We start from the raw sequence: 16,498 nt of genomic DNA on the forward strand, positions 1-16,498 counted from the left end.
AGGGGTGAGGACTTTCAGTGACATGACTCCTTTTTGGAGCTCAACTCATACTAGGGACTTAAAATCTATTTTCTCCCAATTTTATGACAGTGCAGTACTAAATTGCTGTAGTACTGTTTAAATCTCTTCTGTCAGAATCCAAAAATGGGTTTAAACTTTTCAAGGTCTTCATAATTATGTGCATTGAAATGCCACCAGTGTGTTGGCATGCGATAAAAAGCTTGAGCCCTGGCTGCTCTGTGAACAACATACACACATTACTCATTTATAGAGAAGCTTGCCGTGTGTTGTTAACTATCGGCTCCATCCTGCACTTAGGCCCAGGCCACATGTACTCAGCTATTTTTAAAAATGGGGTTTTTAACAGAAACGATCTCTGTCCAGATGAATGATTCAGCACTGACTTAGAAATTATATCCATCCATACTAACACACCTGAAAATGCATATCACACGGCCGTTCACATACACTCATGCCGTTGTAAACAGGAAGCGGATTGTGTGTCTGTGGTTGGCTGATTAGTTGCAGAAAATGCAATAAACGAGGCAGGGAAACACGACCGCTCCTCACAGAATCTTCCTGTATTATGCTGTTTTGTCAGCAAAACATTGTAAGCCACTGTTTTAGTCTCTCCTTTCCATCATTGTATTATCACTGTCTATTAGGGTCTCTCTAAATATAATGTTAAACAATATAACGTCCATTCTGTCAACATCAAACTCAAATCCTCCAATATCATAAAATCTCCATTTCTGCCCGTCCATATGTTAACACTGACGGTGGGATCTCTGAATATCTTGGCCCTGGAAGGTGTCAAAAAGCAGAGTAAAAGCTTTCTTTAAAGAAATACCTGTGTATGTGTTGACGGGGCTGAACAAATGGGGAAAGTCCTAGGCCTTGAAAGTTTTTAAAAATGGACATTAAAGGGGCTATATGTAAGAATTCTAGTTGAAAAACATTCAAAAATTAACTATGATTATCAACAGAATTTGAATAAATAGCAGTTTTGATTTCCCGATGTCTACGTAGATATCTACTTAAGTTAGCACGCTAACCAGTTAGCCTCGAAACGTCCTGATCCAACAATGTTTTTATTTAATTTTTAGCATCAGAAGATACAGCTTCACATTCTGTGTAACTCGCTGTACACAATAAGTGCTGTATGGTTAGGAGAGTGGGTAATATATGCGGTACATATATGCACTCATATGCAGACATTAATTTACTTTTATGGAAAAAACATATATTCACACGAAAGAAAACAACAAAATCACATGTTAAACCGAAGTCCTTAATGAAAGTAATGAAGGGTCTCCACATACTTTCAAATACATGCTGTTTGGCCTTCAGTATTCATTATCTTTTCTAATGGGATGCCCGATAACATCTGTCTTATCCATTGAGTAGTGCTTGGTCTGTGAATGGATTTCCATAGCAGTGCAATACATTTTTTGGCGGAAAGCAAGCCGAGATCTATAAATGTTTGTTCCTTTTTGCTAAAATTATATTTCTCTGGATATAAGCCCAACAGAAAAAGCTCAGGGTCTTATCTCCTCCCAAAAGGTTTGAATGCTTCTGCATTGCCAAATACAGTGAAACAATGTTCCTGTAGTCTCCATACATTTTGTGCATATGCCTGGTCTGTTTTTATTATATCGATTTTAATCCACCGGTGTCACATATGTCCGCATAAACCATTTATACTGTATTAGTTTAAGACGTGTGTTTATTGTCATTTTACGAGCATTACCACATGCTGCTTTCCAATCTCCATCCGAAATTTCAATTTGCAAGTTTTCTTTCCAGGCATTCAACTTGTGCCGTCTTGGATGGTATTGAGCTCAGAAGCCCATAGGGGACTTTATTAAATGATAATGTAAACTTGAAAATGAAAATTTAAACATATGATGTTTAAGAAGGTGTGGGAACCCTGCAGTACAATTTGCATGTTCAGAAGTTTAACTAATGGAATAAGCCATCACGGTTCTCTTTTCTTTGAAGGCGGTTACTTTGTAATCGACTTAAATAGCATTAAAGGAAATTTTTCACAATGTGTTTCATATTTTCTTTCTGTCTGGGAGACAAATGAGAAGATTATTAACATCCTGTCTGTGCGTTAGCAATTAACTTAGCACAAAGGCTGGAATTAGTGGAAAATGGTTAGCCTGGTGGAAAAACTGAGCCTACCAACAACTCTAAAGACAACTAATCATCTTGTCCTTCCTCATTTATGTAAATGTGCAGAAAGAAAAAAGAAACCGTGACAGCCTAAGTCACTACACCTGATCTTTTGTGTTTCTTTCTCTTAGCTGAGGTTTTTATGCAGTTGAAACACCATTCTCCGGCATGTCAACTTACATTTGATCTTGAAGAAAAAACCCTGCTATCTTCCTAAAGTTGGAAAGTCTTGTTCCTCTCATTGCATTCAATTCAGTGGCATACAATTAGGCTGACAAGTGCCTGACAAATCCCCTTTATCCCTTTCTGTTCACCCTGTATTCAGCTTTGTTAGATGGAAAAGAAACACCTTGTCGCCTTCCATCCCTTAAACACCTGGTTTCCTTCCACATTCCTTGCTTCCTCTTCCCTCGTTCTTTACTATCATTCTCCACCTGTCTCCCTCTCCTTCACTTCCCCCTGCCACTTATCTCTGCATTAAATCAGATCTGTTTACCTCTTCTCCCTTCCACACCCCCCCCCCATCTATCCCTCCAGGATGCGCTGACAGTTGTTCATTATCATTTTTCTGATCAATCTCGCATGGTTTATAATTTTCTGCGTGGGCATGCGGTCAGCCGGCCAACTCATTTCTCAAAATCCGTCTGCCTATCTGGGAGCCCAGCCACCCCATGCCAGCAACGTAGTGTGTGTTCGTGCGTGTGTGTGTCTCTCTCCCAGTGTATGTTTACCTCCTCTTCACACTGCGTATCACTCTGTTACTGTGTGACCAAAATAACCATCCATCTCCGTCCCAGCTCCTTCTGTGTGTCTTTAAAGCTGCGTTGCATGTAAAAATGTGTGTGTCGGCCTGCCACTGTGAAAGTACGAGCGTGTGATCTCGCTTTATGAATGTGTGCGAACCTGTGTGTGTGAATCATCATCCACCATCCATGTCTTTTTGCATTCATGTGTGTGTGTGCACTGGCTGCATTTTGTGTGTGTGTGGCTCCATGCCTCCCCTGGCCTAGTAACAGCTCCCTTAACAACGGGACAGCCCATAATTATAGTCCGCCTCATATCCAAGAGCAGATGGCACATACTGATCCAGAGATGGCTCTATCTGTCAAGCTCGGGAGCTACTTGTGTCTGTCTGCTTCCCTGTGTGTGTGTGTGTGTTTGTGTGTGTGTGTGTGTGTGTGTGTGTGTGTGTGTGTGTGTGTGTGTGTGTGTGTGTGTGTGTTTGTGTGTGTGTGTGTGCGCGCTCTCAATACTTCCCCCTGACCCTCAAATTATGCGTGGCTGTCTGCTCGCTCAGTCTCCCACTGGTGTCCATTGAGTAGATGATGATTAAGGCGATTGTAACTAAGAAAGAGTGAGAATAAAATCCGTCATTAACCCAGAGTTTCATATGCAGGTTAGAGTGTGCGATGACTCTTCATTTCCCTCACAGATAGTCAGCCAAGTGTTAACTGGAGCCCAGCAGTGGCTCGCTATTTAACAGAACTCCTGTTGCTCAGCTGGGATGCGTTTCCTTTCTCTGGGCTTCACTGGCAAATATTACAGCACAAAACAAAAATTAAATGTGAAATACAAAGATGAGTTTAAAAAGCAGTAACGCTTAAGCCAAAAGGTGAAATGCACAGAAATCTAATGAATGCAAATAACCTGTTTTCCTCTCCCTGTCTCTTTTCTTAGGACAACAATGTGGATGCGATCCACCCAGGCTATGGTTTCCTGTCCGAGCGCTCGGACTTTGCCCAGGCCTGCGCGGACGCAGATGTCATGTTCATCGGGCCCTCCCCGGAGACGGTGCGCAAGATGGGAGACAAGGTGGAGGCTCGCTCCATAGCCATCTCTGCAGGTATAGAAGCAATCACATACATCTTACATACAATTTCTCTTATTTTTTTCCATCATATTTTTCAAAACGTATACATCCGATTCATCAAAAGGCATGTTTGATGCTTTTTTATAGGATGACGGCTCTTTCGTATGTAGTTTTGGAGAAGAAACATTTCTCATAATTTTAATGTTCGCAATATTAATGAGGTAATAATAACCCTAACCCTCAGAAATATTTATCTTTTCCATAATTGAATAAACAAGCTGTTCTCAGAGGAATATAAGGTCCCCAGTACCCAAGTTAAACGGTATGAAATTGTGTTGTCCTCTAAGGTCAGCTTGTTTATTCAGTCATGAAAACAAAGAGTTTGTTTATTTTGTTTGTTTAGGCTTAAAAAAAAAAATCAGTCAATAATAATAAAGAAAATGACAGCTGCACCCCGGGGGGAGTATAATATGTGTGAATATAATAATATGTGCAAAGGAAAAGGGATACACACTGTTGTGAGTAAAGTTCTAGTGAGGGTGAGATGGGGGAAATGGTATGAACAAATGAGGGGGGGAGTATTACAATTATGTTCCGCCTGTAATATGTAAAACCGACAATTCCTTAAAAAACAAGGAAATGTGAATACCTTGAAAATGTTTGCTGAACCTGCACTCATCAATAAAGAAATAATAATAAATGCAAATGCCATTTTCACAGCAGACATTTTAATTTTAAACCCATCAACATTGACGATGGCTCTGTTCTATGTGACCCAGTAAGCCAGGTCAGTGAGTGAGCGTGCACAATACCAGAGCCCTGCAACGAGCTCACCTAAATGGACTGCAGCCGTCATTAATGACGTCTTTTCCTGCTCTGTGAAGTCAAAATGTCTGCCGTGAAAAGGATCTATTACTGTAACCGTCAGTTGTCTACCAGGAAGTGATTGTCGTTGTTCGCGCGACGTCATGGTGATTCGTTCTGCAGCAGAGGATGACTGTATTGCAGAAGATGAGATTTAAGGAAAGTCATGATATGAATACCTGTTGTCAAGCCTGAAGTCTTATTGATAACAGTGTTTCTAAATTTTTTTAAATCAAATTTGCCACAAACCCTGGTTGCACGCTGTCGTGATGATGACTCACTCCCCCTCCTCCCTCCACCTTTCACCCTGGCATTGCTCTGCTAGCGTTGGTCTTTTCCTCTCCGAGCATTCATTTTGTCTTTACTGTGGGAGATGAACATTTTAGAACATATATTTTCCAGCCTTTAACTTGTTCCATTTGCTGCTGCAAGAAACTGTGAAAAATGGTGCTCTATTTATATGGATTTAACAGCATCCTTCTCCTATTTTTGCGGCGTAAAGCAACTCCTTTCTGCTGTAAAACAAAATTCGACCTTGTGAGGCTCAAATGCAGTGTGAAGTTAATAGAGCCTGGCAGTTCTAGGTGATTTTTTTTTTTCTGCCATAAAATAAAGCATTTGGAATCTTTCAAAGTGAAACGCTTCTCAGTTGTGTATCCATTTACTCATCTACCAACCCTCTGTCTTAGGTGTACCCGTGGTCCCAGGAACAGATGCCCCCATCGCCAGCCTGCATGAGGCGCAGGCGTTCGCCCAGACATACGGCTTCCCCATCATCTTCAAAGCGGCCTACGGAGGAGGTGGTCGCGGCATGAGGGTGGTCAGAGAGTACGAGGTGAGCCCCTGTGCTCTACGCTCCTGTGAAAGATGTAATTTACCAGCTTGTTCCAACAACATGGAGAAAACAAAACCAACTTGACTGCCTCATGACAAATTTGAGTTTTCATATTCATTAATTTTCTGTTTGTGTTGAATCAAAGGTGAAATTACAACCTGGTCATTTATCTTTCTGGCCACCATTCACTCTGTGTGTTTTGGGGTGTGTGCGTTCTGAAATTGCCTCTGTCACCCGGAGTGATTTCTGTGTGTTGAAGGCTTGAAAATAATAACAGCCTTTCAATATTACAGATGACCAGGGCCCACTTTTCAAACACTTCATACATATATGGAAAACTGTAGGCAGGAACAATAAATTCTTCAACAACTTGATGTGTGCTGAAAGTAGCCATGTATTGTGCATCCTTTGGTGGATTTACATCTACCAATCTGTCACAACCATCGTCATCTTCCTCCTTTCAACCACTTTAAGGGTTTCATCACCCAGACAGCAATGATGGGCTGAAGTGTAGGCAAAAACAGGACTTTTTGCACGGCTAACTAGCTAACAGCAGCTACAGTGTGCAGCAGTAAGCAGGTACAAGTGATATGCTGCACCCTATTTGTTAATGAATTCAACAGGTGGCCAATTCATACATAAGGCACCTTTTTTAATGTGCTCATGTTTTGACTATTCGCCTATGTTTTCTTAAGTTGCAGCACGTTTGCCCTTGTCAGCTGCTGTATATTAGTCTTGGTTATAATATTTATGGTTTCTACTAAACCGCTCATATAGGACTAATAAAGTTATGACTGATTTGTCAAAGCCTGCTCGACCTTTCAGTTCTAGATTGTAGCCTAGCTTTACTTCAAACACAAAGCACAAAAGATAAAGGCACAACTTTCATTCTTATCTGTACTCCAACTTGATAATGCAACAATAAACACACTGTACAAAGTCCAGAAAACTAAAAACAGACTTAAAGGTAAAAGGCTACCTTATACATAATGAACAACATTTTCCTACTGGTGATAGTCTTGTTCCATCTATGTTGAATATGCTGCGTGTTTAATATTTAATCATAGTGCTTACAGACAGCTAAATAAATCCACAGTCACCAAATATATATTCATAAGGCTTTTCAGCATGGATAGCCAACAGCTGCTCACTCACTGTAAGTGGTGTTTTGGGAGATGCTTGTGAAACATTAACAATGGACGTTGAGTTTTAACCTCCAAGAACAACACTCTTAACCTCAGTTGATTGTTATTGGACACTGGGCCAAGCAAGACCAATAATGCTGTTTCACTTGCAATGGTTCAATGGTAGTGTAATTATGATTTTCGATTTTGTTTTTATTGTAAATGTGTTGTGCATTATTAACGGTAGAATAAAATCAACAGAATTATTTAAAGTTCTCCCTTGAGTAGATGACTTTATCCAAAATATGTGTCTCAAAGAGAAAATGACTCCTCGAGGCCCGTAGACACCAGGAAGAAACAAGTTGTCATGCCTTTTTAATTCAGTGCAGGCCTTGTGGCAGATGTGCTTCACAGCAGTTACGGGGGCACTGTGCCTCTCAAGTTTGACCATGTCGAAGTTTTTTTCAGCAGGCAGCTGGTTGTTGTCCAATCAGATAGAAGAGGTCAGAGATCAGTGGTGAATCAGAGTTGCACAGAGCAATGCCACCTCCTCATCTGTCATAGCTGGTGGCATTTAATCTTCTTTATTTCTTTGTATGAGCTTAAAAAAAGATGCAAGTCACATTTAATTAGGTCATGTGAATATCCTACCCAAAATGCTGCTTTTATTTAAAGGTCTAATATCTTACATTTCTGCATTAAAGAGTCTATAAATGACTCTTTTGTTATATATTTTTTGTTGAGTCGAGTACTTAAAGGTGCAATATGTAAGAATGGCCACCTGTCAAATTCATACACCAAAAAACTTTAAAACATACACTAGTTGTATATACTAAACTGTAACTAAGTGCAAATTAAGATGCTCCAGTTGTCAATTTTCTTATTAGTGTTATATTATTGGTTGGGGGCTCCAGTGGCAGTGACATTCACTGAGCCCACAGAAGTCCATCACATTTGATTGAGTAAGTTCGGTGCCAGCCATAGCAGCTCCTCACTGATCTACATGAGGAATGGCAGCGTTGCGTTGTACTGTAGTCAATGAGCCTCACAAGTCAGTAATCCATTGGAAAGAACGACCTTTTCTAAGTTGTACCCCGGTCTAATTAATTAGTTGTTGACATTTCTAGTAATTCAGTCGAGTCAGAGGTCTCAGCAGCTCCAGCTAATATGATGTGAAGACATTGTAAAGAGGTTTCTCTTTACTTTCGGGACTCCACGCAACAATGCGTAGGTTGACTTTATATTCCATCAAGCCCAGCTCGTGGGTCATTTGTATTCTGAATTAACAGTGGGCCTAACTGTTCTCAACATATTTTGCAGGATGAGATGTGTATGTTTACTGATAAGCAAGGAAGAATTAAAGTGCCAGATATTTGGCTCCGACTTTGACGTGATGTGCTTTCCCAAAGAGCGAGAGAAAAGGAGAGCGGCACGTATCAAAGCTCCAGTGGCCAGAGCTGACAGACGGACTGAACTGATGTGGAAGGGGTGCAAATGGAATTCTGCTAACTTTGAGTCTTTCAAAAGTCTTTTCTGTCATTTGCAAAAATAGAGGTGCACCGTAGCTAGGTGTGACTTTGAATTCCTTTTCCCTGCACTTATGATTCAGTGCGAGTTGTAAGTGTTCTTTCCAGTGGCTTCGCATGCTTTGACAAATTCCCATTTCATTACATAGTAGGTTTATTTCTCTGGCGGTTGCAGAAGCCTTTTTCCTGACCATAACCAGACAATTGTGTGGATGATTAGTGGAGGCTGAAATAATTTGTGATGTAGATTTCAATTATTGATTAATTTGCCAGTCATTCTGTGGATTGGGCATGTCCAAACTATTCCATAAAGGTTGAGTGGCTGGAGATTTTTGTTCCCACCAATCAAGAGTAAACCTGATTTGACCAATCAACTGTTTGATGACGAAATCAGATGATTAAATGAGCCGAGCCTAGTGTGCTCCTGCTCGGTTAGAATGAGAACCTGCAGCAACACGGCCCTCGATGGATTAGTCTGGACATGCCTGGTACGAAATAAACTTTACAAGCCCACCACAATCTCCCACAGCCCAAGCTGACACCTTCAAATGGCTTGTTTTGTCCATCCAGCATTCAAAACGGCAACGATGTTCAATTTACTATGACAAATGGCAAATCCTAATTTTTGAGAATCTGCAACCAGCACGTTTGAAATTTTTGCTTGGAAATGACTCAAATGATTGATCAATTATCAAAATAGTGCAGATATGTTCTGCATGAAATATAGATGGAGCTTTCTGGTCCGGGTTAAAGTACCTTTTGAAGCAGAAGGCTGTACTGGTTTTGAAAATAAATCAGATTATACTGTATGTAAGCTTATGAGAAAATGGCCGTACTTCTCACTTGATTTATTACCACAGTAAAAAGTTTCCGAATGAGTTTATGATCTCAATCGCTAGTTTCAAGTCTTCCTTAACACAGCATGATGTTCATTATGTAAACGATGCTTCTATTTAGAGTTAAAATCGACAATAAGGCAGGGTACGCTATAGGGCGTGGCTGCCTCGTGATTGCCAAGTCGCTACCACAGTGTGTCCTCCGGTTCTCAGTCAGATCCAATCAAGATATCCTTCCCAGCTCAAGTCTCTGCTCCAATTATAATCACTTCTAGCTACGAAGATGATGATGACGTAATGCCAAACTCGAGACCTCAAAAAGGTAGTCAACAAACCAATGTGCAAAGCTTTAACAGAAATGCATGCCTGCTTTGGGCGATGCTGATGTTGTCTGCTACTTGAGACCCTTGTTGTTCTGCCATCAAGAGCATCTTTACTCAAGGCTATGAGATGACAGCTGAGGATGGGCTCGAATAGCCCCTCCTAAGGCACAGGGAAAAGAGAAGGGGGTGCATGATGGGTGACTCAGTCTTTCCCCAATAGACGAGACTTGATGGGGCCGGCAGGACGTCACAGACTGACAGACACAGATTGAGTCGTGACCTCCAGCATGCTCCGTCGTGACCTCCTACAGCCTGGTCCCAGAGATGTTGTGAGGAATCTTGCTCCCTTAGGGCGTGTAAACATTTGTGTCAGAAGAGAGAAAAAGATGAAGAAAACATCACATGTGAACGACAGGCGAGGGAGAGGGAAATAAAAGAGATTACAATAGGAAATAAAAGACATAGTAAATAAAACTAACTGGCCTGATACAGAGATTAGAGGACTTAGAAATATAGTCTGTGCGGCAGTGAAACCCCTCTAAAAAACACACAAATCCTTTGCTGTGAGACTCTTGCTTCTTGAATAGCAGCAGTAACTCAGACACGTATGGATTTTTCTCGTCTGTTTGTCAGGAACTGGAGGAGAATTACCAGCGGGCCTACTCTGAAGCCCTGGCGGCTTTTGGGAACGGAGCCCTGTTTGTTGAGAAGTTCATTGAAAAGCCGAGACACATTGAAGTACAGATCCTAGGTAAGTGCACTTTGCGACTTTACTATGTGTTTGCCTTTAACTTTGTGTCTGTTTTTTTGTTTACGTGAATTGATCAGAGTCTTTTAAGTAGCATAGAGGTCCTTGAACTCTGCAGCAGTGCTGAGGGAGGAGGCGAGACAGATGAACAATGAGAGTGAAGGAGATTTATTGGCCAGCAGAGGATTCGCCAGCCATTATTTCTTATTATAGTGAATGCAACTCTACTGCCACTCAATATTATAGAACTGAAATTCAACACGGACACTTACAGGAAGTGTCTGCACTTTGAGCTGCACAACGCATGTAAACGTGCGTTTGTGTGTGCACGTGTACATTACTGTAAGTGCTTATGCTATCAGGCCTATGTCTCTCTGGTTTGTACGGTTGTGTTTGTGTCTTTACCTTTGTGCATGTTTCAGCATTTACGTGTGTGTGTGTGTGTGTGTGTGTGTGTGTGTGTGTGGTCACTGTGATTAATTACGGTCTTTAGGGCATGCAGGGATTTTGTGATTTTTCTGAATTACCTGTTTAAAGCTGTGTCTCTGCCAGCCCTCTGTTTTTCTGCCCCCACCTTCCCCTTCTTCACTTTCAATATAATGCTTTTCAGTGTCTCCCCTTTTGTCTTCCTCCTTTATTTTTGCCTCCCTGCCTCCCACCATCTCATTTTGTTTCTCCTGCCTCTGTGTTTTCTCTGTTTTCCTTCATCCTTGCTGCTTTTCAGGCCCTTTTTAACACTGTGCGATAACAGAGATCTAGCAGGGCATACTGTGTGAGAGGGGTTTAATAAATTCTCGGTCACAGTCTGTGCTCGACTGTAGGATATCAATTTTGAGGCGTGTCGGACTGTGCGATTAATATTTGGTCAATTGTGGCACTACAATATAGAGAGAAAAAATTATATTTAAGCAGAGACAGGTCATCAACACACATTATCCATCTCTTAGTCTTTTGGCTGACTGGTGTATGTGTCAAAGTGATATGTCCAAGACAATGGTCACATGGCCAATAGAGGAAGCTGGTCTACCACTGGATAGTGAGCTTGTTTACTGCCAGCTGACCCCTGTTGGCTGTTAGGGATGCATAACATTCATGCATATATGCCTATATACAAGAGCTGCAACAATTAGAAAGTCGGCTTTTCAGCTATTGGTCCGACAACACATTTGAAGAAAACATTTAACTGTTTTCTAATGTTTTATAGGTTAAACGGCAATCAAGGAAATAATTGACTGTTTAAGTGACAATAAATAAATACATGTCAGCTGCAGGCCATTAGGTTTTGTCTTATCAACCTTTGCTGTGTATTATTCATAAAAATGTTAAAATGGTGACAGCTCTGTGAAATGCTGGTTAAAAGACTAGAAATGTCATTTTTGGGGCTTTTCATTATTGGACATTTCTCTGGCCAGACACCCCAGAAAATAAACTACTTAAAGAAAGAGAAAAATCTGTCATGTAAAAGATATTGTAAAGACATTTAAGTGAGCTGTTGAAGGGACTCTTACTTGCAGGCCTTAGCCACCCTTGGAGATTTGACTGTCGGTCTATGACTAGTGTCTGATGTCATTTCATGCTGTATACAGATAAGTGTGAGTTGTACAGGAGTCAAACTGTGACTCCTGCTCCTGAATTTCAGTCCTAAAGTTCTGAAACTGTCAATATTATGAACGCCAGCTGTCTGTGATTTCAGAAGATGAACGTACCACACAGTAAATCAAGGAGGAAAGACTTCTCTACTCCTCCTTCATTTGAACTTAAACCACCATTTTCTTCATACCCCTGATTATCTTATAATTTTCTTTGTTCCTCCTCACCTACTTCTCTTTGTCCCTTTCTCTCCCCGCAGGCGATAAATATGGTAATGTCATCCACCTCTACGAGAGAGACTGCTCCATTCAGCGCAGACACCAAAAGGTGAAGTGCTCTTTTTAAAATTCATCCAACCCCAACTTAATGTTTGAATTTATTTAAGATTATCTTCATGGCATTTGTACTTAGATTAGCATGAAGTGGATGGTGATGGTGGGCGGGCATGGAACAAAGGTCATGAGCGGGAATCAAACCCTCAGGCGCTGCAGTCTGTTGAGTCTACAAACGACTCCAGTGTTTTCTTTCCCTTTTTATTCAGGCAAACAGGCCAATTAAGCAACACATTAACAAATAAGGTGATTATAGCGATGATGATTATGGCACTGGTGGCCCTGGGTGTCATAGTGACCTGAACAGCAGGAGGTAAGAGGATTATATACCAATAAAAATTAGCCACAACTGCAGCAGCTGCATAATTCCCCACCAAATCATCTTGGATCAACAAAAACAGTTTCTTTAAGAGTATAAAGCTTTGAATTGATGCTCATTAATTAGTCAGGGCTATTTCTCACAGATTGTTTCAGCTACTACTGGAAAGAAATTAGGTATTACAGCGTCACCTGATTGTCAAATTAACAAAAATGTCTGAATATCACGTGAAAGAGCAAACTGTCATCTAATCGTCACTCACTGCAACAATGCTTTCATCAGAGGAAGCTGATTAACACGTGTAATATTTCATTAGATATTGTCACCTCAAAGCAGTCTCAATCATGTGTTTCCATCACTTTCTTCCTTTCCCTTTAATCAAATTATAGATGATAATCATATTAGCGGCTCTGTTCATGCCAGAGCTGCTGCTCTTTGATTCTGTGCGACTTAATCTGCCTTTGCCCTTAATCTAAGATCTTTTTGAATCTCAGAAACAAGAATAGTCGCTTGTTGAAATAGATTAGGGATGGTAGAGTGCTGATAGGATATTTTTAGCTTTTCACTGTGTCTTGGAAGTGCTTTTCATACTTGGAGAGGGTTTTTTTTTTATTTGGATGAGATTTGTTAAAAAAAAAATTAAATTGAGTTCTTGTGGTTTTTATTTTCTAAAAATCAGACATGGGTCATGTAGTTGTGAACTGGATTCAGTTATTTCTTTTGGATGGGTTGACTTGTTTGACACAGTGGAACGAAGTAGATCAGCCTACAACATAGCCAACCCAACACACTGGGCTGAGTGTAATATTGGCAGAAATATAAAACAATATTCATAATTATGTTTTTCATTTGTGTAGTCCATCATGTTGTACGCCATGTTTCTACAGTAGCCCAGAACTGACAAAGAAAATGATACTTTGATACTTTCTACTTTCTTCTATACTGTGGGTAGCTTTTGTTGATAAAGCCAATACAGAATTATCACCAGACTCAAGGTATTTTAGCGTCTTTTAGCTCATTGTTTTGGTTTTATGCCCTCCAACTTTACTGTACGCTCAGTGATGCATTTGGGAGCAATCAGTCTCTCGCTGAAGGTGCTCCTCTGTTTGACCAGAGTGTTGTGGAGAGGGTGAGAGCCATACTGCAGTATCGCCCACAACTTCGACAGCATCCTCCTGTCTGACACTGCTGTCAAAGTGTCCAGCTCTACCCCCACAACGTCACTGGCCTTACTGATCAGCTTGTTGAGTCTGTTGGCATCTGCTATTCTCAGTCTGCTGCCCCAGCACACAACAGCAAACAGAATAGCACTGGCCACCACAGACTCATAAAACATCCTCGGCATAGTCCGGCAGATGTTAAAGGAGCGGAGCCTACTCAGAAAATAGAGGCGGCTCTGTCCCTTTTTGTATAGGACTTCAGTGTTCTTAGTCCAGTCCAGTTTATTGTCGATGAACACCCCCAGATATTTGTAGTGTTCAACGATGTCCACGTTATGCCCCAGGATGGAAACTGGGGTCACTGGTGTTCTGGTTCTCCTCAGATCCACCACCAGCTCTTTGGTCTTTGTTGTGTTGAGCTGCAGGTGGTTCAGCTCACACCATGTGACAAAGTTGTCCACCACAGCCCTGTACAACTTTATTATTATTATTATTATGTTGTGTTCTGTCTTTTCCTGGTTTTAAAGGCTCTTACTGTTCTACATGTTCTAATACTTGCCTTTACCCACTTATCATTATATCCACAATCATTTACCAACAATATCATTGTTAATATTTTGTGAAAGTACCACTAGTCATCCGAAGTATTTGCTCAAAAATATGGTGATATTTGATTTAATTGGCCAGTCCTAGCATTCATGAAGTACTTTTTAGAAGATTTCTGAGTATTGAAATATATATTGTGCATTGCAATATAGCCTTAAAAATACAGCAAAGTTATTTTAAGGCTATATCGCGCAGCCCTACTCTTCAACTAAACGGCACAGAGCAGATAAACATGAATCTTGAAAGTAAATCTTGTTCTGCGATGGAAAATACATTGCACTCTGTGGTCTTTTTCCATATTTTGTTTGCGGTTAAGTAATCGGCCTCAAATTATAACATCCACTGAATGAAAGGGATGCAGGGTAGCATAGCTTTCCAGAGCTGATAACTGCTGTATCTTAAAACAGTAATTATGAATTTTGAACTACATTTTTCTTTCAGTGGCACATTAATAAAATCATTTGAGGTCTGGTGTGTCAGGCTAAATGAATCAAAACTGATTAAACATTTTAATTTGGTTGCAAGTATTTACCCCGATTATAGCATAGTGTCAGGATGAATTAACAGAACTATGCAAGATGCAGGATTTGTGGGTGTAATCATTGAATAAACAGTAGATAACATAAATGTTCATGGTGGTTGTCATCCTGATTATCACTTTGCTGCATTTCTATTCTGACAATGCCGTGGTCACTGTGCCGTTATCAATAAAATCCTGTTGTTTTGAAGGTTGTGGAAATCGCACCGGCTTTCCAGCTGGACCCTCATCTGAGAGACCGACTTCACGCTGATTCTGTGAACCTCGCCAAACAGGTATGTCTGTTGTTTGTTTTGTGATTCCTGCTGTTTCTTTGCTTTTTTGTTTTATTTCTGTGTCAAACTGGCTTTTGCCCAAAGTTCAGGACCTGACCATTTTACATCGAACAAAATCTCTACTTAATCCCTCTTAAATTATTAAATTTGTATTAAAATAATGTTGAATATGCATGTTGCTGTATTCTGGTGTTAATCCAGTTTATTCATATTTCCTCTTAAATGTATTTCCTGTATTTCCCTTTTAAAATGTCAATGTCGGCAAGTTGAATGTGCAGTGTTACAGACTCTTGATCACTTAACAAAAAGTTGTCAGACTTGAGAAGTGGCTTGCTGAAACTAAAAAAGCTATCCAAGCGAGGCCGCTCAAGCACTGCGCTGTAATTAGGAAGTCTGAGCAAATTCCCAATGCTGTTCATTTTTGTCTGTCTACAACTGGTCTGCACAACAACAGGATTCTCCCCAGGAATTTTAATGCGCTACTTACCTGCGATTCAAATGAGGACATTAGTGCGCTGGAAAATGAAAATGCAATTTGAAAATGGGTGGAAATGGATGTCAACACTGCAGACAGTAAATGCGGTCCTGGAAATGAATGTTTGAGCAGTCTTTGAGTGCATTTCTGTGAAACTATTTAATGATTTTCGCCACCAGTCGTGCACTCTGATTAGGTTCAAAAATGCAAGAAGAGAAACATTCGCCGCAAAGTAAGAGCTCACCTTGTGTCTTCACCTTTTTTTCAAATCATTTATAATCCCAGCGGTCTGGCTTTAGTGTTGCTGAAAAGTTGGCTCGACGATGACAGCATCACTTAAAAGTCAAGCCTCATCTCTCAGAGGAGATTTCAAGTAATGGCCTTTTCAGGTAATGGCCCAGTTGAGGAATGAATAGAAGTGAAGAAGGAGAGCGGAAGAGGAGGATGGAGACGAGGATGGTGATTTGCTAAAGAAAGAAATGACCTTGAATGATACTGATAGAGAAATGGTTATGTAAGAGAGAGGGCGAGAAACTTTTACATGAGACTCGTGATGTGACCTTGCTCCAGTTGTGTTTTTCTGCAGTAATCAAATCGCAACATCATCCAGCATGTCTGCGTAACGTGACGGACCATGTCATGTCTCCTCATGAGCCGCGGCAGTGGCGAGCTCTGGTCCAGGACTTTCCTCTACATATAGATGAGAGAGTGATTCACTCTTTAAACAACAATGTGTGGTTGACGCACACACAGGCACACACACGCATGTTTACTATTCTTGAGAGGAACTAGACTGACTCCATGCAAGGACATGTTTCACCTCCATCACATAGGCGCCGCTGTGATGAGCGTCTGACAAAATGTCCCTGCTGCATTCACACAGTTTCCAGACTCTGAAATGAATTACCTATTATTATATTCAGCAACTTCAACTTTATTCATTGTCAAGCTTTATTTGC

General features: G+C 40.7%; 1 protein-coding gene across 2 annotated transcripts in view; it reads left to right on the forward strand.

The window, feature by feature from the left end:
• Window positions 1-16,498, forward strand: part of pcxb (pyruvate carboxylase b) — a 307,003-nt gene that overhangs the window by 17,970 nt on the left and 272,535 nt on the right. For both annotated transcript variants that reach the window (XM_073474925.1, XM_073474926.1), the window contains exons 5-9: window positions 3,856-4,021; window positions 5,542-5,687; window positions 10,130-10,247; window positions 12,094-12,161; window positions 14,981-15,064. In XM_073474925.1, coding sequence (XP_073331026.1) covers window positions 3,856-4,021; window positions 5,542-5,687; window positions 10,130-10,247; window positions 12,094-12,161; window positions 14,981-15,064 — 582 coding nt within the window. The remainder of the gene's footprint in view (window positions 1-3,855; window positions 4,022-5,541; window positions 5,688-10,129; window positions 10,248-12,093; window positions 12,162-14,980; window positions 15,065-16,498) is intronic.

Source organism: Pagrus major, chromosome 10 (genome assembly GCF_040436345.1).
Source record: "Pagrus major chromosome 10, Pma_NU_1.0".
In the NCBI taxonomy this organism is placed as follows: Eukaryota; Metazoa; Chordata; class Actinopteri; order Spariformes; family Sparidae; genus Pagrus; species Pagrus major.